We start from the raw sequence: 27,555 nt of genomic DNA on the forward strand, positions 1-27,555 counted from the left end.
CAAGGATGCTTACTCTCACTACTTAATAGTATTGGAAGTCCTAGCCAGAGCAATTAGGCAAGAAAAAGGCATCCAGACTGCAAGAGAAAAAGTAAAATTGTCACTATTGACCGATAACATGATATTATATATATATACATACACATATATGTGTATGTATATATATATATAAAGCTCTAATGATGTATTTTTATGGTGACTAACATAACACAATTAAAAAAAAACAACCCTAAGGATTCTACCCAAAAGCTGTTAGGACCAATAAATTAATTTGGTAAGGGTGCATGATACAAAATCAAAATACAAAAACTATGTTGTGTTTCTATACACTAATAGCAAGTTATTGGAGAGAGAAAATTGTTAAAAACCCCATTTATAATTACATCAAAAAGAATAAAATACCTAGGAATAAAGTTTTTTCTTTTTTTTAAATTTCTTTTCAGCGTAACAGTATTCATTGTTTTCGCACCACACCCAGTGCTCCATGCTATCCATGCCCTCTCCAATACCCACCACCTGGTTCCCCCAACCTCCCACCCCCTGCCCCTTCAAAACCCTCAGATTGTTTTTCAGAGTCCATAGTTTCTCATGGTTCACCTCCCCTTCCAATTTCCCTCAACTCCCTTCTCCTCTCTAACTCCCCTTGTCCTCCAAGCAATTTTTTATGCTCCACAAATCAGTGAAACCATATGATACTTGACTCTCTCTGCTTGACTTATTTCACTCAGCATAATCTCTTCCAGTCCCATCCATGTTGCTACAAAAGTTGGGTATTCATCCTTTCTGATGGAGGCATTATACTCCATAGTGTCTATGGACCACATCTTCCTTATCCATTCATCCGTTGAAGGGCATCTTGGTTCTTTCCACAGTTTGGCGACCGTGGCCATTGCTGCTATAAACATTGGGATACAGATGGCCCTTCTTTTCACTACATCTGTATCTTTGGGGTAAATACCCAGTCATGCAATTGCAGGGTCATAGGGAAGCTCTATTTTTAATTTCTTGAGGAATCTCCACACGGTTCTCCAAAGTGGCTGCACCAACTTGCATTCCCACCAACAGTGTAAGAGGGTTCCCCTTTCTCCACATCCCCTCCAACACATGATGTTTCCTGTCTTGGCCATTCTAACTGGTGTAAGTTGGTATCTCAATGTGGTTTTTTTAAAATCATTTTTAAATTTATTTTCAGCATAACAGTATTCATTGTTTTTGTACCACAGCCAGTGCTCCATTCAGTTTGTGCCCTCTCCAATACCCACCACCTGGTTCCCCCAACCTCCCACCCCCCCACCTCTTCAAACCCTTTAGATCGTTTTTCAGAGTCCATAGTCTCTCATTGTTCACCTCCCCTTCCAATTTCCCCCAACTCCCCTCTCCTAACTCCCCATGTCCTCCATGCCATTTGTTATGCTCCACAAATAAGTGAAACCATATGATACTTGACTCTCTCTGCTTGACTTATTTCACTCAACATAATCTCTTCCAGTCCCATCCATGTTGCTACAAAAGTTGGGTATTCATCCTTTCTGATGGAGGCATAATACTCCATAGTGTATATAGATATGTCTCCAAAGGCAAAGGAAACAAAAGCCAAAATAAACTTTTGGGACTTCATCAAAATCAAAAGCTTCTGTACAGCAAAGGAAAGAGTCAAGAAAACAAAGAGGCAACCCACGGAATGGGAGAAGATATTTGCAAATGACAGTACAGACAAAAGATTGATATCCAGGATCTATAAAGAACTCCTCAAACTCAACACACACAAAACAGATAATCATATCAAAAAATGGGCAGAAGATATGAACAGACACTTCTCCAATGAAGACATACAAATGGCTATCAGACACATGAAAAAATGTTCATCATCACTAGCCATCAGGGAGATTCAAATTAAAACCACATTGAGATATCACCTCACACCAGATGTTTGAAAGACCAAATACATTTTGTAACAAACTGAAAATTTGGCAGAAGGCCAGCCCCAATGGCTTCCATTTGACGATACCAGCCAAAGTGATACAGCATTTTCCAAGTATTTTGCAATCCCATCATCCAAGAAAAGAGCAAATTAAGTCCTATAAACCATGTCCCATTTTACTATTCTCCTTAACAGGTGAAAGGATATTGTCAGCAAAGTTTTTCTGAGTGACATTGTGGAAGGAAGACAAGTGAGCTATTTTTACAATAATTTGTATTTACATGTAATTGAGGAAATAAGATCATATGGATATTTTAAAATAGAAGTATCAGTTGAAAGAATATGTTTTCTTACTCAAGAGTTTTCTCAAGGCCCCTTTCATGTCTTTATTTCTCAGGCTATAAATGAAGGGGTTCAACATGGGAGTGACCACTGTGTACATCAATGAAGCAATTATTGGTGTCATTGGTGTTGGATGAGGGAAGAAAATAGAGACCAATAATTGCCCCATAATAGAGAGTCACCACTGAGAGATGTGATCCACAAGTGGACAAGGCTTTGCAGATGCCCTTGGTAGAAGGAACCTGGAGGATGGTGGCCCCAATATGGCCATAAGAAACCATAATGCATAAAAATGGAAGCATAATAGCTGTCAATCCTGCAGTAAAGATTACCAGTTGGTTGAGGGAGGTGTCTGAGCAGGACATTTCGAGCAGGGCGGCAAGGTCACAAAAGAAGTGGGGGATGGTGTGGTCAGCACAGAAGGACAGCCGAGTTAGGAGGACAGTATGCAAAAGAGCACAAGCACAAGCAATGACCCAGGACCCAGCCACCAGCATGACACAAATGCTCTGACTCATGATGATGGTATAATGCAGAGGGTGACAGATGGCCACATACCTGTCATAGGCCATTGGAGTGATTAGGAAACTGTCTAAATCAGCAAAGAATATGAAAAAATATGTCTGTGAAATGCACCCTGCATAAGGAATGGATTTGTACTTCGTATGCATGTTCATCAGCATCTTTGGGACAGTGACAGATGAGAACGCAATATCAATGAAAGCCAAGTGGCTGAGGAAGAAGTACATGGGGGTGTGGAGGCGAGTGTCCAGCCTGATGAGCAGGATGATGAGCAGGTTCCCCAGCACCGTGGCCAGGTACATGCCCAGGAACAGGACAAAGAACACTCCCTGCTGCTCTGACCAGATGGGGAGCCCCAGGAGGAGGAACTCGGACACGCTGCTCTGGTTCTCCAGTCTCATGCTGGTATATCAGCTGAAGGGGACCAGTGGGTAAGTTGAAAGGAAAAGGTGGAATGTTTCTGGATAAAAAAGCAATCACTGTGGAGAGTATAACAGACAGGACTTTTTGATTTAGAAAAGTTTTCATTCATATTTTCTTACATTTGAGGCATATTTTGCCAGATAAATATAGAAAACATGTGCATTTAGGATATGTAACCACTTTCTTTCTCTTTCTCAATCGATGCCAGGCTCTGCAAATGACAATACTAACAGTTAACATTTATTGAATGTGGTCCTCATGCACTGTTCAAATAGCTCATGTACAGTAACTGATTCAACCATCTTAAGTATATAAATGAGGGAGGTACCTTGTTATTTCACTTTTCAGATGGGCTAGCAGAGGAAGACAGTCTCAGAGTCACTGAGGTAAGAAAAGGATTGGCTAGGATTGGGACTCCAGAGTTTGTTCTCTGGAAGCAGAATAAGTTACTTGACATCAAAAATCTCATTGCCCGTGGGGCACCTGGGCAGCTCAGCTCAGTTAAGCATTTGACTCTTGATTCTGACTCAGATCATGATCTCAGGGTAGTCAGATTCAGCCACAGTCAGTGTGGAGTCTGCTTGAGGTTCTCTCTCTCCTCCACTCCCCCTCTCCCCACTCAAGCTCTCTATTCCCTCTAAAATAAGTAAATAAAATCTTTAAAAAAAGAAATCTCACTGCCCTTCTTTATTTTGTGTGTAGTGATCTGTTTAATTCTTCATCCTGTTTCTTGACACATTCCATGATTATTGCTGATTTGTTCATTGGCTGTAGATCCAGAATCTATCATAGACAATTAATGAATACACAATATAAATTTGTTTTTCCACCAAAAGTTGTCACATTCAGTTAAATTCATCATGGCAGCCTCTTAAGAAACTTACCTCAGGCCTGTTCAAAACCTAGGTTTTATCCTAATAATTCTGAGGTCCCAAGCATGGTGTAATATTCAAAGAACTGTGATCTAAAAGCCAAATGTAATTTTTTAAAAAGATTTTATTTATTATTTATTTTGACAGAGAGAGATCACAAGTAGACAGAGAGGCAGGCAGGCGGAGAGAGAGAGAAAAAGAGAGAGGGAAGCAGGCTCCCCGTCGAGCAGAGAGCCCAATGTGGGACTCGATACCAGGACCCTGAGATCATGACCTGAGCCGAAGGCAGCGGCTTAACCCACTGAGCCACCCAGGCGCCCCACCAAATGTAATTTTTAAAAGGAATTCTAATCTTTCCAGTGTGTCTAAAACAGTCTACAAGAGATTTATTTCCTAACCCAAATCAATATAAAAATATTTATGTTCTTTTTTTTTAAAGAGAAGGCAGGTATTCATTATAACATATCAAAACTTATTGTAAAGGCATATTGATTACAACAAAAAATGTATTTTTACAAAGATAAACTAATAAAACAGTAGAGGAAAATAGAGAACATAGAAACAGATATGTTTATGATGAGGACCTAGTCTCACCATCGCTTTGTCAACTGGATTTAGAAGGCACCCATGTACCATCAGTTCTGGTTCCTCTACCCACAAACAAGTGAAAGGAATTGTGTAATCATGAACCATTTTAATCTAGTAGGTGAAAATTCATGTTGAGAGATAAATATCAATGGCAAAGGGAGCCCCCTCACTCCCTGTAATGTCTGGAACCAGATATCAAATCAGAATATTTATGAATGGTTTTCTATTAGGTCTCCCAGAAATAGGTGCAAGGTTGTTTGCCACTTAGTCCTAGAGGCAAAAGCCTCTAGGCTTTCTGCACGGATTCCAGCACTTTGGACCCAACATTGACCCCAGTGTTTTCATGGATTGTGGAAAATGAATGACAGAACACTCCCTCTAACTTATTTGAGATTCTTCAAATTTTCTGGGTCAGTTTTCTTGGGGGGACACGCAGAACAATACCTATGTAGTGTGATTTCCAGAACAACATCGAATCTTCTGTATCTCCACCCAAAATACCACACTCAATAGACTGTTGGTACTTGAAATTCATTCAGCAAGAGAAAAAAGGCTTTAAGTTCCCAACTAAAGTAAATATTCCTAGATGAGGATTTCCTATGGCCAATCCCCTCACTGATGGGATGACTGGGAGCCATTTATAATATTTGGGGACCAGGTTTGGATGATAGAAAAAGGGCACTGACCTCCTCAGACAAACTGAGGAAAGGAGAGGATTAGGGATTACATGCAGCATGAAAGTAGAGATTGAAGATAAAGAACAAATTCATAACTTTTGCAATTGGGCTGCTCTAAGGCTAAAAATAGTCACACTGTTAAGATCTGACTTAGCACCTAATTTGTGCCAGGTGCTTTTCAAGTACTGTTCATTTCCTTCCCCAGCTTTTTTTTTTTTTTTAAGATTTTATTTATTTGAGAAAGAGAGAGAGAGATACAGCAAGAGAGGGAATACAAACAGGGGGAGTGGGAGAGGGAGCAGGAGAAGCAGGCTTCCCGCTGAGCAGGGAGCCCAATGTGGGGCTTGATCCCAGCACCCTGGGATCATGACCTGAGCCAAAGGCTCATGCTTAACAACTGAGCCACCAAGATGCCCTTTCTTCCCCAACCTTTTGACATAGACATCCAGATCCTCATTTAAGAAAGAAGAATGCTGGAACTCAGTAATTAAACTTGCCCATTGTTAGATAGCCCTATTATCTGATAAATTTGGGACTTAATCCCAGGTCTATCTGTCCTCAAAGACTATTTTGCTTCCACTATATTACATGACTTATTAATGATGCCCTCAAGTAAGACAGAACTTGTTTCCTGAGAGCACTCAAGAATTTTAGGAAGTATACTATGTGTAGGCTAATCAAATTTAAATTTAAAAAAAAAAATTTTAAGAAGTAAAGTTTGTTTTTATTTATTGTTTTTAATAAGTCAGGAAGTCTGAGGATTAATACAAATCTATGGCTTCAAGATATGCCTAGATGGTAATATTAATAATCATGATAACAGTAACATTATAATAATAATAATCATTCATTAATCACATATATATCGTGTGAATACTGTAAGCCAGCTGCTGTGACATGTACTTTATATCATCTCAGCCTAACAGAACAACAAAAAAGTCATTTTTTTCATTTAACCTGTTGGAAACTAGGGCTTGGGGAGTATGAGTAATTTGCCTAAAATCATTCAGCAAGAAAATTAAGGACAAGTCATTCAATCCCAGATATACATGATTTCAAATCCATGTTCCTAACCATCATCCTATATTGTCTGTAGGAGAGCATGGTTTGATGGAAAAGAGACCTCTGGGTATATGCTCCTCATAAAGGAGAAGACGATGGAACCTGTAATTTCCCCCAAGCCTTTGGGTGGATGTAGGGCCTTAGTCCTTATTCAGATGATCAAAAATAGAGACACTAGGACACAAGCTACAGGATCTACAAAGATAGCTGCTCATAGAGTGAATTTTTCAGAGCTCCAGGACAAAAGCAGGTCAGATATTGGTCAATCTTTTTAGATAGACTACCTAATTTCTATCAATAAGTGAAAAAAGTGAAGTAACTATGGTATGTATCTACTGGAAACAATGCCACATAGCTAATAAAATGAGTTTCTAAAAGCTTATAATTTTTGAAAGAACATAACAGCAAATTGTAGGTAGGTAGACCTATTTACAACCATTTGCAAAACAAGGCAGATTATATTATTTTTTAACCTGGGAAGTTGTTCTTATGGTTTGAATGCATGCCATATATTCAGCAGAACTGTAAAAGAGACATTTTCCTACAAGGAAAGTACCAACCTTCAAGGAATTATAATCATTATGTTCACTTAAGTTCTTTGAAGTGAAAACAATCTGAGGGGTTTGATACAATGAAATTATAAAAATGTTTGGTAAAAGTATAATCATCTGCAATAATTCTGTAGCTGATCACACACACACACACACACACACACACACACACACACACACACACATTGCTGAATGAAGTCTATAAGCACTGCCCTTACCGAACTCAGTAAACTCAAGGATAAACTCAAGGACTGTCAGCTCCAGGATGGGAAATATTTTTTCATTTCAAAAAAGTCACAAGCTCAACCCTCAAATGAGCAGGTCCTCTTTTTCACCAGGTCCAAGGCAACAACAAAGGTATCAATTTTTATCAGCTAGCTTGGGAACCAGGGGACCAGGGCTACAAATTTCTGGTGTTGGACAATTTAGAAATAATTACTGAGTTTCCCTTAACCATTCCTGGTGGAGATGTGCCTTTACCATATATGAAAGATAGTCAACTCCTTTGGGAATATAAATGAGGACTAGTTTGCAGACTCATTTATTTGTAAAGAACTTTCACATCATTAAGCTCACTTAATGCTCCCAATAATTCTTGAGGTAGATAGCATTTTTCCCATTTTATTGCCTTTGAGAGTGCTAAAAAAAAAAAAAAAAGCCAATGAGGATTGTAACCCAAACATGGAAACTTCAAACCTAAAGCCTAATTCCATAGCACCATGATGCCTCTCTCATAATGGCAGGATCTATATCATATGGACTTCTTCCTTCTCACAATTAATCTGAAACTGGGAAGAGAGTTGTTAATAGTCCCTGGGAAATAAATACATTTATCAAGGAATAGTTGGACTTCTGTTTCTCAAAAATAGAGGGGTTCTTTCTCTTCCTTTAGAAACACCTGAATGTACCCAGGATTTTTATTTATTTATTTATTTACTTGGTCAGCCATGACACAATGATAGTTGGCACACACTCAGGGCTCAAAATACATTCTTTAACTATGAGTATGAGAAGCCTTCAGAAACCTACTCCATTCAGATTGGAAAAATTAGAGAAGAAACACAAAATCAAGTGGAGGAGATAGAATTTTCATTCATTATTTTCTTCAATAATTTATTAATTTACTCATCCATTTACTCAAAATGTTGTGTAACTTCTGTGTGGCAAAAATTTTATGAGGTATGGTGAGTAAAGATTTGTGAAAATACAGTTGTTGTTGTTGTTTCTCTGAAATAGCTCACAATTTAGGAGGCAGGCCAGAGCAAACAGTGTGTGTTAAATGCTGTAGTTAGGGTGGGTGAGTTTGGTAGTTGGTGGTGTAGGCTTTGACACATAACAGTTTCTACTCTTTGCCCAATACTTTTTCAAGTACTTTGAAAAATCTTTCTTTAGAATTAGATTAGAAAGATATCTAATCACAGCATAATATAAAAGATAAGTAGTTACAGCCCAGTTTCCTCAAGGAAAGGGTTAAGGCAATTATGATACACACTCACTGGAAGTAATATTATATAGACACTCCAATGATGTTTATGAAAAACTTATGATATAATCTTTCAAAGAACATAATGGAAAACTGTATATAAGCATGTTTACAACTCTATATGAAAATCCAAGTTATCATATTTTAATTTTATTTTTTTGAGAAAGAGAGCCCACACACACACAAGCAGAAGGGCAGAGAGAGAGGGAGAGAGAATCTGAAGCAGGCTCCTTCCTGAGCATGGAGCCATTTGTGCTACTCTATTTCATGAACCTGAGATCATCACCTGAGCCAAAATCAAGTCAGATGCTTAGCTGACTAAACCACCCAGGTGCACCCAGATTACCATATTTTTAAAACCCGGAAGAATGTGCTCTGAAATATTAACAGAAGCTACATTTTATAGGGAATAGAGGCATTTATGTATTTTTTTATTATTTTTTTATTTTTTCAGTGTAACAGTATTCATTACTTTTGCACCATACCCAGTGCTCCATGCAATCCGTGTCCTCTCCAGTACCCACCACCTGAATCCCCCAACCTCCCGCCCCCCGCCCCTTCAAAACCCTCAGATTGTTTTTCAGAGTCCATTTCTCTCATGGTTCACCTCCCCTTCCAATTTCCCTCAACTCCCTTCTCCTCTCATTCTCCCCTTGTCCTCCATGCTATTTGTTATGCTCCACAAATAAGTGAAACCATATGATAATTGACTCTCTCTGCTTGACTTATTTCACTCAGCATAATCTCTTCCAGTCCCGTCCATGTTGCTACAAAAGTTGGGTATTCATCCTTTCTGATGGAGGCATAATACTCCATAGTGTCTATGGACCACATCTTCCTTATCCATTCATCTGTTGAAGGGCATCTTGGTTCGTTCCATTTTGGTGACCGTGGCCATTGCTGCTATAAACATTGGGGTACAGATGGCCCTTCTTTTCACTACATCTGTATCTTTGGGGTAAATACCCAGTAGTGCAAAGGCAGGGTCATTTATTTTTTTATTTTTTTTTTTATTTATTTGACAGAGATCACAAGCAGGCAGAGAGGCAGGCAGAGAGACAGGAGGAAGCAGGCTCCCTGCTGAGCATAGAGCCCGATGCGGGACTCGATCCCAGGACTCTGAGATCATGACCTGAGCCGAAGGCAGCGGCTTAACCCACTGAGACACCCGGGCGCCCAAGGGTCATTTTTAATTTCTTGAGGAATCTCCACACTGTTCTCCAAAGTGGCTGCATCAACTTGCATTCCCACAAACAGTGTAAGAGGGTTCCCCTTTCTCCACATCCCCTCCAACACATGTTGTTTCCTGTCTTGCTATTTTTGGCCCTTCTAACTGGTCTAAGGTGGTATCTCAATGTGGTTTTAATTTGAATCTCCCTGATGGCTAGTGATGATGAACATTTTTTCATGTGTCTGATAGCCATTTGTATGCCTTCATTGGAGAAGTGTCTGTTCATATCTTCTGCCCATTTTTTGATATGATTATCTGTTTTGTGTGTGTTGAGTTTGAGGAGTTCTTTATAGATCCTGGATATCAACCTTTTGTCTGTACTGTCATTTGCAAATATCTTCTCCCATTCCATGGGTTGCCTCTTTGTGTTTTTTTTTTTTTTTGACTGTTTCCTTTGCTGTGCAGAAGCTTTTGATCTTGATGAAGTCCCAAAAGTTCATTTCACTTTTGTTTCCTTTGCCTTTGGAGACATATCTTGAAAGAAGTTGCTGTGGCTGATATTGAAGAGGTTACTGCCTATGTTCTCCTCTAGGATTCTGATGGATTCCTGTCTCACGTTGAGGTCTTTTATCCATTTTGAGTTTATCTTTGTGTACGGTGTAAGAGAATGGTTGAGTTTCATTCTTCTGCATATAGCTGTCCAGTTTTCCCAGCACCATTTATTGAAGAGACTGTCTTTTTTCCACTGTATATTTTTTCCTGTTTTGTCGAAGATTAATTGACCATAGAGTTGAGGGTCCATATCTGGGCTCTCTACTCTGTTCCATTGGTCTATGTGTCTGTTTTTCTGCCAGTACCATGCTGTCTTGGTGATCACGGCTTTGTAGTAAAGCTTGAAATCAGGTAACGTGATGCCCCCAGTTTTATTTTTGTTTTTCAACATTTCCTTAGCGATTCAGGGTCTCTTCTGATTCCATACAAATTTTAGGATTATTTGCTCCAGCTCTTTGAAAGATACCGGTGGAATTTTGATCGGAATGGCATTAAAAGTATAGATTGCTCTTGGCAGTATAGACATTTTAACAATGATTATTCTTCCAATCCTAGAGCATGGAATGGTCTTTCATCTTTTTGTGTCTTCTTCAATTTCTTTCATGAGTGTTCTGTAGTTCCTCAAGTACAGTTCCTTTACCTCTTTGGTTAGGTTTATTCCCAGGTATCTTATGGTTCTTGGTGCTATAGTAAATTGAATCAATTCTTTAATTTCCCTTTCTGTATTTTCATTGTTAGTGTATAAGAAATAGAAAGAAAGGATCAGGAGGAAGCCTGGAACAAACAGCTTAGAAGCCATGAAAACAGAATCAGGGAAATAAATGATGCCATGAAACATTCCAACGTCAGAATTATTGGAATCCCTGAAGGGGAGGAGAAAGAAAGAAGTCTAGAAGACATAGTGGAACAAGTTCTTCATGAAAATTTTCCCAATCTCGCGAATGGAACCAGTGTTCATGTACTAGAGGCCGAACGGTCTCCACTCAAGATTATAGATTCCAGAAAAACATCAAGGCACCTGATAGTCAAATTGAGGAATCATAATTGTAGATATAATCTCTTGAAAGCCGCTAGGACAAAGAGGCTCCTTACTTACAGAAGAAAGCCCATCAGAATAACGTCAGACCTGTCCACAGAGACCTGGCAAGCCAGAAAGGGCTGGCAAGATATATTCAGGGCACTAAATGAGAAGAACATGCAGCCAAGAATACTTTATCTAGCAAGACTGACATTCAAAATGGATGGAGACATAAAGAGTTTCCAAGACCGGCAAGGCTTAAAAGACTATGCAACCACCAAGCCAAAATATTGCAGGAAATATTAAGGGGGGTTCTATAAAAGAGAAAAAAATCCTAAAAGTCTCATTGAACAGAAATATAGAGACAATCTACAGAAAGAAAGACCTCAAAGGTAACACGATGTCAATAAAAACATATCTATCAATAATCACTCTTAATGTGAATGGCCTAAATGCGCCCATAAAATGACACAGTGTTGCAGGTTGGATAAAACCACAGGACCCATCTGTATGTTGTCTACAAGAGACCCATTTTGAACCTAAAGATACACCCAGACTGAAAGTGAAGGGATGGAGAAGCATCTTTCGTGCCAATGGGCCTCAAAAGAAGGCCAGGGTAGTGATTCTCATATCAGACAAATTAGATTTTAAACTAAAGACTGTAGTCAGAGATACAGAAGGACACTACATCATTCTTAAAGGGACTATCCACCAAGATGATCTAACAATTGTAAATATCTATGCCCCCAATATGGGAGCAGCCAATTATATAAGAAAACTGTTAATCAAGATAGTCATATTGATATGAATACATTAATAGTAGGAGATCTTAACACACCTCTCTCAGAAATAGACAGATCATCGAAGCAGAAAACCAATAAAGAAACAAGAGCATTAAATGACATACTTTACCAGATGGACCTCATAGATATATATAGAACATTCCATCCTAAAACAACAGAATACTCCTTCTTCTCAAGTGCACATGGAACCTTCTCCAGAATAGACCACGTACTGGGTCACAAATCAGGACTCAACCGATACCAAAAGACTGAGATTATGCCCTGCATATTCTCAGATCCCAATGCTTTGAAACTGGAACTCAATCACAAGGAAAAGTTCCGAAGGAACTCAAACAGCCTGGAAGCTAAAGGCCACCTTGCTTAAGAATGCTTGGATCAACCAGGAGATCAAAGAAGAACTGAAACAATTCATGGAAACCAATGAGAATGAAGACACTTCGGTCCAAAACCTATGGGATACAGCAAAGGCGGTCCTAAGGGGGAAATACATAGCCATCCAAGCCTCCCTCAAAAATATTGAAAAATCCAGAATACACAGGCATTTATGTATTTTAAAAATATTTCTCTGCCATAATATTTATATACTCATACATTTATTTTATAAGCAATGAAAATATTAAGGTCTTATAAAACATTGTTGAATTTCATGTTCCAGGAAGAAAGGTATAAGAAGAGGAAGGCAGTTGCCCCTAATAGGCATCATTGCTCTGATGCTCTGATTGCTCTTTTCCCCGCTCCCATTCATTACACAGGACCCTGAAAATCAAGGCATAAAACCTTCAAAGGACAAGTTCCTGCAGCCTCAGGGAATAGTCCCTCTCCTAAAAATAACCTGCAGCCAGCAAGCAAATGTTTACTGCCACTGCCAAATAGTCTATATCCCACTACTTTATGGGGCTTCCACCTTTCTAAATACATGTGCAGAGAGAGAAGAAAGCATGATCTTTGTTGAATTTATCCCTGACTTTTTATCCCTTAGTACTGGGCACACAGAGATCCACTTTAAAAATGCTTCCTAAGGGTGCCATTATCTACCATGGATAGCTCCAACAAGGGCCTCAGGTTCTGCCAACTTAGATGATTCAGTTAGTAGGGTGCCTTGTACCATAGCCTGAATCAGCTGCAGAGCCCTCTGTTGAGATCCCACTCAAAACTGGCAGTCTACCAAGTCATTTGACAAATCAATTAAAGCAGTCTTCTAGGTGTGGTATGCGCTCTCCAAACTCTGACGAGTCCTACAAAGTGCTGTGAAACATGCAATAACTTGCCCTTTGCTTTCCAGCTAGAATTTTGTCTTTCGTCCACCCAAGTATGAGCTCCTCTGTTGCCTTCTATGCCATGCTTCTTGCCACAGATCTTTCTTCTGTCTGTAGCATATCAGACTTCAGTCTAAGGGGTCTCCATTTTGACTCGCTGCATTTCTGTCTTCCCAGACCCACCTTACATAGCTTTGCCATGCATTGCTGTCTACTCTTGTTGGTATCGATGCCTATATAGGTTTCTGTATCAGTGTCTGAGCTCCCTACATTCTGTATCCAAGTATTGCTATCTGGTCCATCTACTGACTTGCCTCACCATAGATTTTCCCTCCCCACTGCACCAAGTGTCTGCTGTGTCCCTCCCAATGAGTCTGGTAGCTTGCAATGCTAGTTTGCAATGCCCACTTTGAGGTTGCTAAGGGGCTACTTGCTAATATTCCAGTCATTTTTTCTCTGGCTTTTGCCTAGAATGCTGTTAGTCTTCAACGATTCTGAGCTCACAGTCTCCTGAGTCCCTTTGCTCTGGGGTACATGAAGTTGTGGCATTAATACAGGGTCATCAGAGCTAGAGAACAGCTTGCTCAGCTATAAGCTTGCTAATACCTCCCACCCCCTAAATCCAGATATCAAAAAGGCCAAAATAAACTTTCAAAGATTATTAACTCAAGGTATAAATACTTCTTTCTTTATCACATATGTCTCATTCCAGAGAATGACTAATGCCACAGTAAATGAGCATTTTCTTCAAAGGTCAGTTTCAAAGAACTTGAAGCTTTTAAACTTTGAGTCAGTTTTTCTGGATTGTGTGTGTGTCAACATTTTTTTCTTTTTGCAAGTTTGTCTTCTTTGTGGGTTATTTTTACCTCCCTCTCTCCCTTCCTCCCTTCTTTTCTTTCTTCCTTGAAAATTATTTTTATTTGATATAACCAAACCTAAGTTTGTCAAGAAAATACTAAATCCTCTCCCCAAAAAGGTGGTTATTCCTATCTCTTCCCATGTTGCATTTCATAATCATCACCAGAGAGAAAAAGTCATTTTCTTTGGGCTACCTTGTGGGTAGAGCCCAACAAGAACCCTTTGTATAGGAGATAGTTCTACCTAAATTCTCAGAGGCCATCTAGTCATTTGGCTTTCTGTTTGGATCTGGTTGGATCCAGTAATTTCTCTCCTTTTTTTTTTTAACCTCTCTGGAGTTCAGTTTATGTCAAAATGTGATTAAAGTAGAGCCTAGAACAGAAAGGAGACTGAAGATACCTTGAGATCCTTTCCCTGTGGGCTCATTCTCCATGTTTCCCAGCACTAACATACCTACCACAGGATATCTTTCCTACGGGAATTAAGGAGAAAATCAGGCCTGTAACCTAAGTCTCCAGGATGTTTTGAACTGTAAATTATAACATCTGCTTCCTACCCCCTAGGGTTCTCTCCTTGCTAGTTATACTCCTCAGTTCATAGATTTGGAGCTGGTTCATAGGAGTGAGAGTCTGAATGTTTAACTTTTCTTGTTGATGCCCAAGAAATGTCTAGGACCTTGGAAGCTGATATTTAGGCCCCCTAAAGAGAATCTCAGGACACATTTACTTACCAAACACTGGATCATAAATTCAGGCAAGGTCAGTATTGGATGGAATGGGTCTGTTTCCTCAGCACATATGGGTTTATACACAGGGATGGAAGAGAAAGAATGAGAAAGATGATTCTGACATGGAGGAGAAGAGAGAATAAAAAAGAGGCTCCCTCGTCTTCAGGGAGCCTGCTTCTCCTGCTGACCTCTCTCCTCTCATGCTTTCTCTCTCTCTCTCTCTGTGTCTCTCAAATAAATAAATAAATAAATGAATAAATCTTTTTAAAAAGGCAGGGGGAGGTGCCTAGGTGGCTCAGTTGGTTAAGCAACTGCCTTAGGCTTAGGTCATGATCCTGGAGTCCCAGAATCTGAGTTCCCTGTTCAGCGGGGAGTCTGCTTCCCCTGCTGACCTCTCTCCTCTTATGCTTTCTTTCTCTCATCCTCTCTTTCTCTCTCAAATAAATAAATAAAATCTTTAAAAAAAAACAGAGAGAATAAAAAAGAGAGAATGAGAGAGGGCAGGGAGGAAGGGAGAAGGAGTAGAGACATGGAATGACAGAAAAACAGAGAGACAGAGGCAGAGAGAATGAGAAGTGAGAGAGAAGGAAGGAGAAAATGACAAAGATAAACTGAAAGGATGGACAAGAAGAGAAAGAAAATAAAAAAGACAAAAGTGAACCAAGAGATGGTGAGATACAGGGAAGTGGTCTTCAGAGGAGTTTCCACTTGCTTTAGCTCTGACATAGTACAGTTGCTGAATGTGGGAGAGGGTATTTTATTTTTTTAATTATATCTTTAGATTCTCAATAATATTGTCTTATTTTTAAAAATATTTTTAAAAAATTATTTAAATTCAGTGTAAACCTATACTGTATTATTAGTTTCAGGGGTAGAACTTAGTGATTCCTTAGTGGCATATAATACCCAGTGCTCACTACATCAAGTGCCCTCCTTAAAGCCCATCACCCAGTTCTCGTCCCCCCCACCCCCCTTCCAGCAAACCTTGGTTTGTTTCCTAGAGTGGGAGAGGGTGTTTTATAGTCACCGTTGTGACTAGTGGCAAATGTCTCTAATGAGACAGTACCCTCATGACCTTACATTTTAGGTAGGAATTAGCTTTACAAAGCAATTGCTTCATTTCATTGAATACCACATGGACGTTGGGAAGGACACATGAGTTTTGTTGTATACTGGTACCCAGATAACCAGAGTCTCTGGATATTCCTGAGATCTTTCCAATAGTGGTGTATTCATTTCCCATTAATGCTCTAACAAGTTACCACAATGGTAGTGGCTTCAAAAACCAAAGCATTTATTATCCTATAGTTCTTGAGGTCAGACGTCTGAAATGTCAGCACTCCTCAGTGAAGGCTCTAAAGGGAGAATTTGTTTTTTTATGTATGTATGTATGTATTATGTTATGTTTGTTATGTTATGTTATGTTATGTTGTTATTTTAGTCACCATACAGTTTTTAGAGGCCACTTGAATTCCTTGGCTCATGGCCCTTTCCCCATTTTCTACATCAGCAGTAAAACATTTTAAAGTCTCTCCCTGACTGATCCTTCTGCTTCCCTCTTTTACATTTAAGGATACTTGTGATTACATTGGGCTCTCCCAGATAATCCAAGCTAATCTCATTTTAAAGGCAGCTGATTAGCAACCTTAATTCCAACAAAGAGAGCAATGAAAAATTGAGATACAAGCTAAAAACTCACTTCTTTTGGCATCTTTTGATTGTACTCCTAATTTTTCATTATGGGATGCTATTATGTTGCATAAGGAGGAAAGGAAACGTATTCAAAAAGACATACTTGGTATGTAATTTAAAATGCTGTTGCATCATCACAGCCTTCTATATGTTGTCAGTAGAAAATAAACTACAAATAAATCTGCATGAAATATTTGCTGGAAATCGGCCTGATCTTTGCTTTCTCAACATGAGATCCAGGAAACCACCAAACCACCAACCAAAACCACCAAAGGGAAGGAGTCTAAGTGTCAAATGTAAATGTGTGTTGAAGGCAAACGCTTAACTGAATGAAGCACTTGGGCGCCCCATATATGGAATTTAGGAAAGTCTTAATGAGATGTGTATTTTGGCTTATTATTTTTTAAGACTTTATTTATTTATTAGAGACAAAGAGAGCAAAAGAGAGCACAAGCAGGGGAGAGAGGGAGAAGCAGGGTTCCCACTGAGCAGGTAGCCTGACGTGGGGTTCGATCCCAGAAACCTGAGTTCACGATGTGAGCTGAAGGGAGACTCTTTTAGCTTGTTATTACATTGAGGATTAATTCATTTCCACTGAGTATTATGTGGAAGCTCCTCAATTGCACAGAATTTTGGAAAATGGCAAGTAGGTTATCAGTTGCCTCAAGTTCCAACAGATTATATATTCCCTGCAAATTTATGGGAAAACAAGAACTCACTTCAGGTCATGATCCCAGGCTCCTGGGATTGAGACCTACCTCAGACTCCCTGCTTGGTGGAGAGCCTCCCTCTGCCCGCTGCTCTGCCTGCTTGTGCTCTCTATCTCTCTGTCAAATAAATAAAGAAAATCTTTTTAAAAATTTTAAAAAAATGTAAATGTGTGTTTCTAAGAAGTTGGAACAGAGAAGTCAGCCAAGAGTGAGAGAGGTGGAGGTAAGGGAGAAGAGTTGGAAATGCAGGAGAGACAGATTTTTCAGGGTCTTTAAGCCATATTAAGGTTGTTACACTTCATCTTAAGATCAACAGGAAAACTTTGAGGGTTTTCAAACAGGGAAAGTTATTTAGATTTTTAGAAAGAAATATAGGTTTTAAAGAAAAAAATCTATCTTCGGCTGCCGTAGGGAGAATGGATAATATAATTCAGAGTTTCATAAAAACCCTCTACTGAATTGGAAGAACCCTCTACTGAATTAAAATTAAAATGTATGTATATTGATGAGTGCTTTTTAGCCAATAAATACTATTTGTATCCTTTTATTTGAAAAATCCACCTCCCATCTGAAATTGAACAACTGAATTCAAATTGTTGAAGTCAAAGCTTCTTGAGGTTGCTGTGCTATGGTTGATGATTTGGAATACTCAACACAGAGCATTCTTGGGGTAGTAACATGGCTGAGACATCATATTCCACAGTCTGGTCATCAGTGTCAGAATTCTGGTTTGTCACTAACCCAGGAAAAGCTGGCTCTCATTAACAGTCCTTCATCAACAATTTTTCTAATTCTGTTATGTGCCAACATATAAAAAAAATGAGAAATAAGTTTCCAAATAAAACATATATATTTTTCATATATAAAACATAATAATTTAAAATAAAATAAAACATATAAATAAAATATATATTTTTTCCAAATAAAACATATATATTTTTCATATGACTACTAAAAATGATTATTTCAGAGTCCTTAATAATTTCAACTATTCTTCATTCCCAGCAGAGGAAAGAGTATCATGAGGAGGGAGAACCAGAGCAGCATGTCCGAGTTCCTCCTCCTGGGGCTCCCCATCTGGCCAGAGCAGCAGGAAGTGTTCTTTGCCCTGTTTCTGGGCATGTACCTGACCACGGTGCTGGGGAACCTGCTCATCATCCTGCTCATCAGGCTGGACTCTCACCTCCACTCCCCCATGTACTTCTTCCTCAGCCACTTGGCCTTCACGGATGTCTCTTTCTCATCTGTCACTGTCCCCAAAATGTTGATGGACATGCATGCTAAGTACAAATCCATTCCCTATGCAGGGTGCATTTCACAAATGTATTTTTTTATATTTTTTACTGACCTGGACAGCTTCCTTATTACATCAATGGCATATGACCGCTATGTGGCTATATGTCACCCTCTTCATTATACCACCATCATGAGGGAAGAGCTATGTGCCTTACTAGTGGCTATATCTTGGATCCTGTCTTGTGCCAGCTCCCTTTCCCACACCCTTCTCCTCACCCAGTTATCCTTCTGTGCTGCTAACACCATCTCCCATTTTTTCTGTGACCTTGGTGCTCTGCTCAAACTGTCCTGCTCAGATATCTTCCTCAATGAGTTGGTCATGTTCACAGTAGGAGTGGTGGTCATTACCCTGCCATTCATATGTATTCTGGTATCTTATGGCTACATTGGGGCCACCATCTTGAAAGTTCCTTCCACCAAAGGGATCTGCAAAGCATTGTCCACATGTGGCTCCCACCTGTCTGTAGTGTCTCTGTATTATGGGGCAATATTTGGGCAATATCTTTTCCCCACATCAGGCAATTTAGTTAACAAGGACATCATTGTGGCTCTCATGTACACAGTGGTCACACCCATGTTAAACCCTTTTATCTACAGCCTTAGGAACAGGGACATGAAAGAGGCCCTGGGGAAACTCTTCAGTGGGGCAACTTTTTCCTCACAGTGATATAACATTTATTTAAATCAAAACCTCATTTTGGTTGATGTATGTATTTGATTTTCCATTTGAATATTTTTCAAAACTTTAATGTTCCCACCCTAAAGCAAATGGTGGCATGTTGGATGTGCGTGGTAAATATTTGTTGTCCAGAATTCCATTCACGTATTAACAATGCTCTCTTTTATAAATACCTTTTGATCAGCAAATGCTAACTTAACTTTATTACTTATTTCTGCAACTTGGGGGCATGAATAATATAATGATTTGGTTTTGGTTATCCCTTATTTGAGATTTTTGGAACCCCTTATTATTGGGCCCGTAATCTCAGGCTTTAACATGCCCCAACTCTAAAGAATTAGCTATTTCATTTCATTACACTCTCTTATGTATTTTTTTTTGCAAATCCTCCAATTTTTAATAAAAGCTCCCAATTGGATTTTTTATGTGAGCATCCCAGTTTTAAAATACTATATGGACCAAACAAATGTGTATAGTCAGGGTAAGGTCTGCAAAGGTCACCAGCATTTATACCCCACTGTAATGGGATAACTTGATGATGAGCATTAAGGAGGTGCATGACACGATCAGCACTGGGTGCTATATGCAAACAATGAACCACTGAACATCACATCAAAAACAACATACTATACCTTGGGTAATTTGTTTTAAATAAATAAATAAACCCCACTGTAACATGTCTTGACTTGTATGACCTGCCCAGGAAGATAGAAACTACCATAGGCAGATGGTGGGAGGATGAGGAAGGGGGAAGCTAACAGCTGAGTGTCCCCACTGTACACATAAGGGAATTAAGGCCCAGGAGAGGGGTGCCTGCTCATGGAGCAGTGGTCTTTGGGTGTCCCCTGGAGAGCACAGGTTCTTTACACTGTTTCCTGTTTCCCTAGAACCACACTAATGGTGGTAATTGTTCTGTCTCCAAGACCCCAGGGGCTTTCTGTGGAATGCCTATATGCTTGCCAGGGAAAAAAAATGTGCAAGGTAAGAGTCAAAGAAACTTAAAAGCCTCATTTTGGTAAATCTTAGGTATCTTAAACAGATTTTCTTTCCATCTTTATAGATATTTTGCTGTCAGGGAAATACAAATAAAAACCACAATGAGATACCACCTTACACCTGTTAGATCTTTTGAAATCAAAGTATCCAAACTGCTTGTCACCTGAATAAGAGGAAATGTATTACCCTCTGCCCATGATATAAAATGTTACAACAACAGCTCTGAAGACAGAGGGCCCGGTAGGAAATCAAGACTCACCAACCCTCCTTTGCCAACACTGTGTGGTTGTTGCTGCTTAGCCCTCATATGCAATCACAAGTGAAAGCATGCTTCACGCTGGCCTTCTTTGTAAATATAACAAAATTATAGTGCATCTCTCTGAAAGCATCACTACTTTCCTACAAATGCCACTCCAGGTTCAGCACTGACTATCCACAGATACCCCACCTTCCCAAGTGAAGAATAAAAGCGGAGCTTCTCAAACTTCAGTGTGCATTTCTGTCACAAGGATAAAAGGCACAGCATAGGGAATATAATTAACAAGAATGTTGTATGGTGACAGGTGGTAGCTACACTTGTGGTGAGCATGGCATAATGTATAGGGAAGTTGAATCACTGTTGTACACTTGGAACTAATGTAACATCGTTTGTCGACTTAAATTACTCAAATTAAAAAAAAATCCTGGAGAGGTTATTTAAACACAGGGTCCTGGAATCTACTACCATGAGTTCTTATTCAGTAGTTCTGGGATGGGACCCCCAATTTTGCATTTCTAACAAGTTTCCACATGACGTTGATGCTGCAGATCTGTGAACTACAATTTGAAGAGCACTGTTGTGAAGACTTAAATCATGGAAGCTGTAAGATCCCACGATATCCTAAGCTATGACCTAACTAGGAGAAACACAAATCTGGCAAGCAAGGATCAGGAAATCAGCATCTCATTTTGGCCTCACACTCTGATATTCTTCCTAAGGATGGTGTTTCCTCAAAGTCTTCCCTTAGAACCACCTGCCTCGGAATTAGCTGTCTCCAGATCTCATGCATGAGTATCTCTGGAGGTGGGGCTGGGATCTGCATCTTTAATGAACTCCCAGGAGGTTCTGCTGAACATGGAAGTTTAGGGACATTGCCCTAGGGCATCTGTGCTGGAGGGAGGGAGAAGAGAACTGAGCAATTAATCCATGTTCAATGCAGGTCTCTAACCTAGAGCTTGGTGTCCTGTCTCCTTGGGCTCTTTCCCTGGTGAGTCGAATGGAGTCTTCCCATCTCCGTTTCTGAAGCTGGTGATTTAAGAAGGATAAGAAGTCATAAGCTCCAGGCTCATGACTTTTTTCTGTGTCAGTGAGAGGGTTAGGATCACGGAAGTTGTAGGCTGAATCTGGTCCCTGGGTGTGCTGACGAGAAGCTGAGAAGCCAAACCCATACTCCCAGGAGCTAGATGACTTGTGCATGAAGTTCAGAGCAGGACTGGGTATCCTTCATCAGGAGCAGGTGTGTGTGTGTGTGTGTGTGTGTGTGTGTGTGCGTGCATGTGCATGTTCATCACTTCTCTGTGCTCTCCCTGAAGTCACTTCTTATTACTAGTTCATAAACAGAAGGATACCACACTCACCACTGGCCACTGACTCTCAAACCTTTAACGCTAAACCTTGGGGAAATGAGGAAGAGAGCCAACTGGCTGCATACAATTAGTGGGCATATCACCAGATCCAGGCTGGGGCCCCCATCTCATTATTCAAGTCTTAGATGTAAAATCCTAGTTCTCAGTTGGTTAGTGTTAGTGTGGCTTGGTTCCTAGCTGCTCTTACTGCAGGCACTGTCAACCAGCCCTTTCCAATGCTTCTCTCCAAAGTCCCTGATCACTCCCTCCCCTTTAGACAGCATCGTTGCTTCCACCTGAAATTATATTTGAAAGACAACTTCTACTTAGAGAGCTTTGGTTCCTTTTTTGCTTTACATAGTACCTATATTACAGGTCTCTTAGATTCCGTTTTATGATTTCCTGCCTGAATTCCCTAATATAGTCTCATACTTTCATAGAAAGCATCAAGCCTTGGGCCCAGGGAAGATTATTTTTTCTTTTCTTTTTATCTTGAAGGTATTTTTTAAAAGATTTTATTTATTTATTTGACAGACAGAGATCACAAGTAGGCAGAGAGAGAGGAGGAAGCAGGCTCCCCACTGAGCAGAGAGCCCAATGTAGGGCTCGATCCCAGGACCCTGAGATCATGACCTGAGCCGAAGGCAGAGGCTTTAACCCACTGAGCCATCCAGGCGCCCCGAAGGTATATATTTTTCTAATTTAAATTCAATTGCCAACCAATAGTACATCATTAGTTTCAGATGTAGTGTTCAATAATCTATCAGTTGCGTATAACACCCAGTGCTCATCACATCATGTGCCCCCCTTAATGCTCATCACCCAATTACCCTATCCTCCCACCCACTGCCCCTCCAGCAACCTTCAGTTTGTTCACTATACTTAAGAGTTTCTCATGATTTTTCTCCTTCTCTGACAACTTGCCATTCTGTTTTCCCTTCCTTTCCCTATAGTCCTTTGCAGACCCTGTTCCTTCTATTCCACATGAGTGAAAACATTATGATAATTGTCTTTCTCTGATTGACTTATTTTGCTCAGCATAATAACCTCCAGTTCCATCCACATCGATGTAAATGGTAAGTATTCATCCTTTCTGATGGCTGAGTGATATGCTAGTGTGTGGAATATTATTACCACACACATAATATCTCTTTATCCATTCATCCAGTGAGGGACTTCTCAACTCTTTGCACAATTTGGCTATTGTGGAGATTGTTGTTATGAACACTGGGGTGTAGTTGCCCCTACTTTGCACTACATTTTTATCTTTGGGGTAAATACCTAGTAGTGCAATTTCTGGGTCATAGGGTAGCTCTATTTTTAACTTCTTGAGGAAACTCCATACTGTTTTCCAGAGTGGCCGTACCAGCTTGCATTCCCACCAACAGTGTAAGAGGGTTCCCCTTTCTCTGCATCGATACAACATTTCTTGTTTCCTGTCTTGTTAATTTTAGCCATTCTAACTGGTATACGGTGATATCTCAATGTGGTTTTGATTTGAATTTACCAGATGCCAAGGGATGTGGAGCATTTTTTTCATGTGTCTGTTGGCCATTTGTATGTCTTCTTTGGAGAAATGTCTGTTCATGTCTTCTGCTATTTCTTGACTGGATTCCTTGTTTTTTTGGGTGTTGAGTTTGAGAAGTTCTTTATAGATCTTGGATACTAGCCCCAGTTACATTTTTCTGGGTTCCACTGAAGATAAGACCCTGAGTTTTTTCACTAGAGTTCTTTGCATATATTTAATAGGAGCAATATCACTTCTTGTAGGATGCCTCCTAGGAGTGAGGTGTTTTACATGCATTACCTTATTTAACTCTTTTTTTTAAATAAATTTATTTATTTTCAGCGAAACAGTATTCATTGTTTTTGCACCACACCTAGTGCTCCATGCAATACGTGCCCTCTCCAATATCCAGCACCTGGTTCCCCCAACCTCCCACCCCTCTCCCCTTCAGACCCCTCAGATTGTTTTTCAGAGCCCATAGTCTCTCATGGTTCACCTCCCCTTCCAATTTCCTTCAACTCCCTTCTCCTCTCCATCTCCCCTTGTCCTCCAAGCTATTTGTTATGCTCCACAAATAAGTGAAACCATATGATACTTGACTCTCTCTGCTTGACTTATTTCACTCAGCATCCTCTCTTCCAGTCCCGTCCATGTTGCTACAAAAGTTGGGTATTCATCCTTTCTGATGGAGGCATGATACTCCATAGTGTATATGGACCACATCTTCCTTATCCATTCGTCCGCTGAAGGGCATCTTGGTTCTTTCCACAGTTTGGCAACCGTGGCCATTGCTGCTATAAACATTGGGGTACAGATGGCCCTTCTTTTCACTACATCTGTATCTTTGGGGTAAATACCCAGTCGTGCAATTGCAGGGTCATAGGGAAGCTCTATTTTTAATTTCTTGAGGAATCTCCACACTGTTCTCCAAAGTGGCTGCACCAACTTGCATTCCCACCAACAGTGTAAGAGGGTTCCCTTTTTTCCACATCCCCTCCAACACATGTTGTTTCCTGTCTTGCTAATTTTGGCCATTCTAAGTGGTGTAAGTTGGTATCTCAATGTGGTTTTTTTTTAATCATTTTTTAATTTATTTTCAGCATAACAGTATTCATTGTTTTTTGTACCACACCCAGTGCTTCATGCAGTCTGTGCTCTCTCCAATACCCACCACCTGGTTCCCCCAACCTCCCACCCCCTCCCACCTCTTCAAACCCTTCAGATTGTTCTCTATGTAGTTTTAATTTGCATCTCCCTGATGACTAGTGATGATGAAAATTTTTTCATGTGTCTGATAGCCATTTGTATGCCTTCATTGGAGAAGTGTCTGTTCATATCTTCTGCCCATTTTTTGATATGATTCTCTGTTTTCTGTGTGTTGAGTTTGAGGAGTTCTTTATAGATCCTGGATATCAACCTTTTGTTTGTACTGTCACTTGCAAATATCTTCTCCCATTCCGTGGGTTGCCTCTTTGTTTTGTTGACTGTTCCCTTTGCTGTGCAGAAGCTTTTGATCTTGATGGAGTCCCAAAAGTTCATCTTCGCTTTTGTTTCCTTTGCCTTTGGAGACATATCTTGAAAGAAGTTGCTGTGGCTGATATGGAAGAGGTTACTGCCTATGTTCTCCTCTAGGATTCTGATGGATTCCTGTCTCACGTTGAGGTCTTTTATCCATTTTATCTTTGTGTATGGTGTAAGAGAATGGTTGAGTTTCATTCTTCTACATTTAACTCTTTTTGATTCAGGGACTAGTACTTGTTTTAGAGAGGAAAACTTGAGGCTCCAAGAGGTTCAATGCCTTGCCCAAAGACATGATCTGACAAATAGCAGAAAGGTGATTTTAACCCATTCTGTCTGATTACAAAGCTCATGCTTTGCCCTCTACAGCACACAGCCTCAGTGTCAAAGAAATATCCGTTATTGGTAAGCTGTGTTTGAAGTACTATTGGCCAGAAGGCTGGATGTTGTGGAGTGAGAGTCCATATGTGACCTTTATAAAGGTTTATGCAGAGAGAGAGAGAGAGAGAGAGAGAGAGAGAGAGAGAGAGAGAGGTACGATAAAGTTGTATCCATGGATTTTTATTAAAATCTCAAATCCCATAGACTAGGTTAGTTTACTAGTTTAGGAAAAAGTAATCCTAATTACAAAGCATGAGGGAAACCAGGCAGAATTGAGAGAAAATAGGAGAAGTCCAAAACAGTGGGCTATCAGAGGTGTCATTCTCTACCAAGCAGGATGTGGTTGGACTTCATCTGTATTCCCAACTTCTTCATTGATGTATATGACCTTTGCCTATATCAGATCTTAATCCCATAAGGAAGTGGCTTTGTGGCACCTGAACCCTACTCATTATTGGCCTGTTGAGGGGAATGAACAGTCCAGAGGGAGAAATAAAGGGGTCTCATGAAACAGAGGGCAGGAAACTAACACTGATTTGCGCCAACTATCTGCAGTAGTGCTTCACTAATGTTATCTTCTTGATATTAGCTATTTTCTCATGACAGGCTCATAGTCATGTCTCCAATTTGGAGATAAGAAAATTGAGACTCAAAGTGGGTCACTTACCCAGAACTCACAAACATGAAGTGGTATTGTCAGAATGTGAATCTATTTCTAATTGTATTATTTTTCTAATATACCACATGGCACTCAGACATGAGGCTCCATCCTTAACAAGAGGAGCATGAGGCTGGAGAATCAGAGCAGCGTGTCCGAGTTCTTCCTCCTGGGACTCCCAATCCACCCAGAGCAGCAGGGTGTGTTCTTCGCCCTGTTCCTGGGCATGTATCTGACCACGGTGCTGGGGAACCTACTCATCATCCTGCTCATCAGGCTGGACTCTCGCCTCCACACGCCCATGTACTACTTCCTCAGCCACTTGGCCTTCACGGATGTCTCTTTCTCATCTGTCACTGTCCCTAAGATGCTGATAAACATGCATACTCAGGATCAATCCATCCTCTATGCAGGGTGTGTAACACAGATGTATTTTTTCATATTTTTTACTGATCTGGACAATTTCCTTCTCACCTCAATGGCCTATGATCGGTATGTGGCTATCTGTCACCCCCTCCGTTATGCCACCATCATGAGAGGAGGGGTATGTATCTTGCTAGTAGCTGTATCCTGGATCCTCTCCTCTGCCAGTGCCCTGTCTCACACCCTCCTCTTGGCCCAACTGTCCTTTTGTGCTGACAACAGCATCTCCCATTTCTTCTGTGACCTTGGTGTCCTGCTCAAGCTCTCCTGCTCAGACACATCACTTAATGAGCTGGTCATTTTCACAGCAGGAGTGGCAGTCATTACCCTCCCACTAATATGCATCTTGATCTCTTATGGCCACATTGGAGCCACCATTCTGAAGGTTCCTTCTGCCAGAGGGATCTTCAAAGCCTTGTCCACATGTGGCTCCCACCTCTCTGTGGTATCTTTGTATTATGGGACAATTATTGGGCTTTATTTTTTCCCCTCATCCAGCAGTTCCAGTGACAGGAACATAATTGCCTCTGTGATGTACACAGTGGTCACTCCATTGCTTAACCCTTTCATTTATAGCCTAAGGAACAGAGACATGAAGGGGGCCTTGGAGAAACTCTTCAACAGGGTAACAGTCTTATATCAGTGATATCTGCTCATCTTTATAACAGATGTATGTATTCATGTATCCTCAGATGTTAGACCCCTAATCTTGAGGCTAGTATGGAATAAGTGCTCAGTAAATATTTGATAACTTCAATTACATTCTATTACAGTTATTGTCTCTTTTCCTACCAATTCTTTAGTATGAACCGTGAATCCTGAGTTGACAGTACTGATTATTGCTCTTTTCTATTAGATTGTGATATCACATAGCTAATAGAATTTATGTCTCTCCTCTTATCCTGGGAATTTATTAGTTCTTTTCTTAAATGGCTTTTTGTAAAGATTTTATTTATTCATTTGACAGACAGAGATCACAAGTAGGCAGAGACAGGCAGAGATAGAGGAGGAAGCAGGCTCCCCGCTGAGCAGAGAGCCCGATGTGGGGCTAGATCCCAGGACCCTGAGATCATGACCTGAGCTGAAGGCAGAGGTTTAACCCACTGAGCCACCCAGGCACCCCCCTTAAATGGCTTTATTGAAGTATAATTGGCGTATAAATGTTATATGTATTTAAAGTACACAACTTGATGTTTTGATATGTACATGTTGTGAAATGATCACAATTAAGCTAGTTAATATATCTAACACCTCTACATAGTTA

The 27,555-nt window shown here is 40.1% G+C and overlaps 2 protein-coding genes across 2 annotated transcripts; one reads left to right on the top strand and one right to left on the bottom strand.

Annotated features, from left to right (window-relative positions):
- Positions 1–2,319: 2,319 nt before the first annotated feature.
- LOC125084036 (olfactory receptor 1J1-like) lies at positions 2,320–3,186 on the bottom strand. Its single transcript, XM_047701123.1, has one exon. It carries the CDS (start codon positions 3,184–3,186, stop codon positions 2,320–2,322), a length of 867 nt encoding a protein of 288 aa, XP_047557079.1.
- A 15,063-nt stretch (positions 3,187–18,249) lies between these two features.
- Positions 18,250–26,937, top strand: LOC125083478 (olfactory receptor 1J4-like). The gene is made up of 2 exons (XM_047700128.1): positions 18,250–18,743; positions 25,992–26,937. Exons 1-2 carry the CDS (start codon positions 18,250–18,252, stop codon positions 26,935–26,937), a joined length of 1,440 nt encoding a protein of 479 aa, XP_047556084.1.
- The last annotated feature ends 618 nt before the right edge of the window (positions 26,938–27,555 follow it).

The sequence above is a fragment of the Lutra lutra genome, chromosome 13 (genome assembly GCF_902655055.1).
Source record: "Lutra lutra chromosome 13, mLutLut1.2, whole genome shotgun sequence".
NCBI lineage: Eukaryota > Metazoa > Chordata > Mammalia > Carnivora > Mustelidae > Lutra > Lutra lutra.

Excerpts from the sequence above, each read along its gene's own strand:
- LOC125084036 (XM_047701123.1), bottom strand. The coding sequence starts at position 3,186 with ATGAGACTGGAGAACCAGAGCAGCGTGTCCGAGTTCCTCCTCCTGGGG.
- LOC125083478 (XM_047700128.1), top strand. The coding sequence starts at position 18,250 with ATGAGGAGGGAGAACCAGAGCAGCATGTCCGAGTTCCTCCTCCTGGGG. Across the intron at positions 18,744-25,991 it reads CACACCCTTCTCCTCACCCA|GAGCATGAGGCTGGAGAATC; the intron begins GTTATCCTTCTG and ends CCTTAACAAGAG.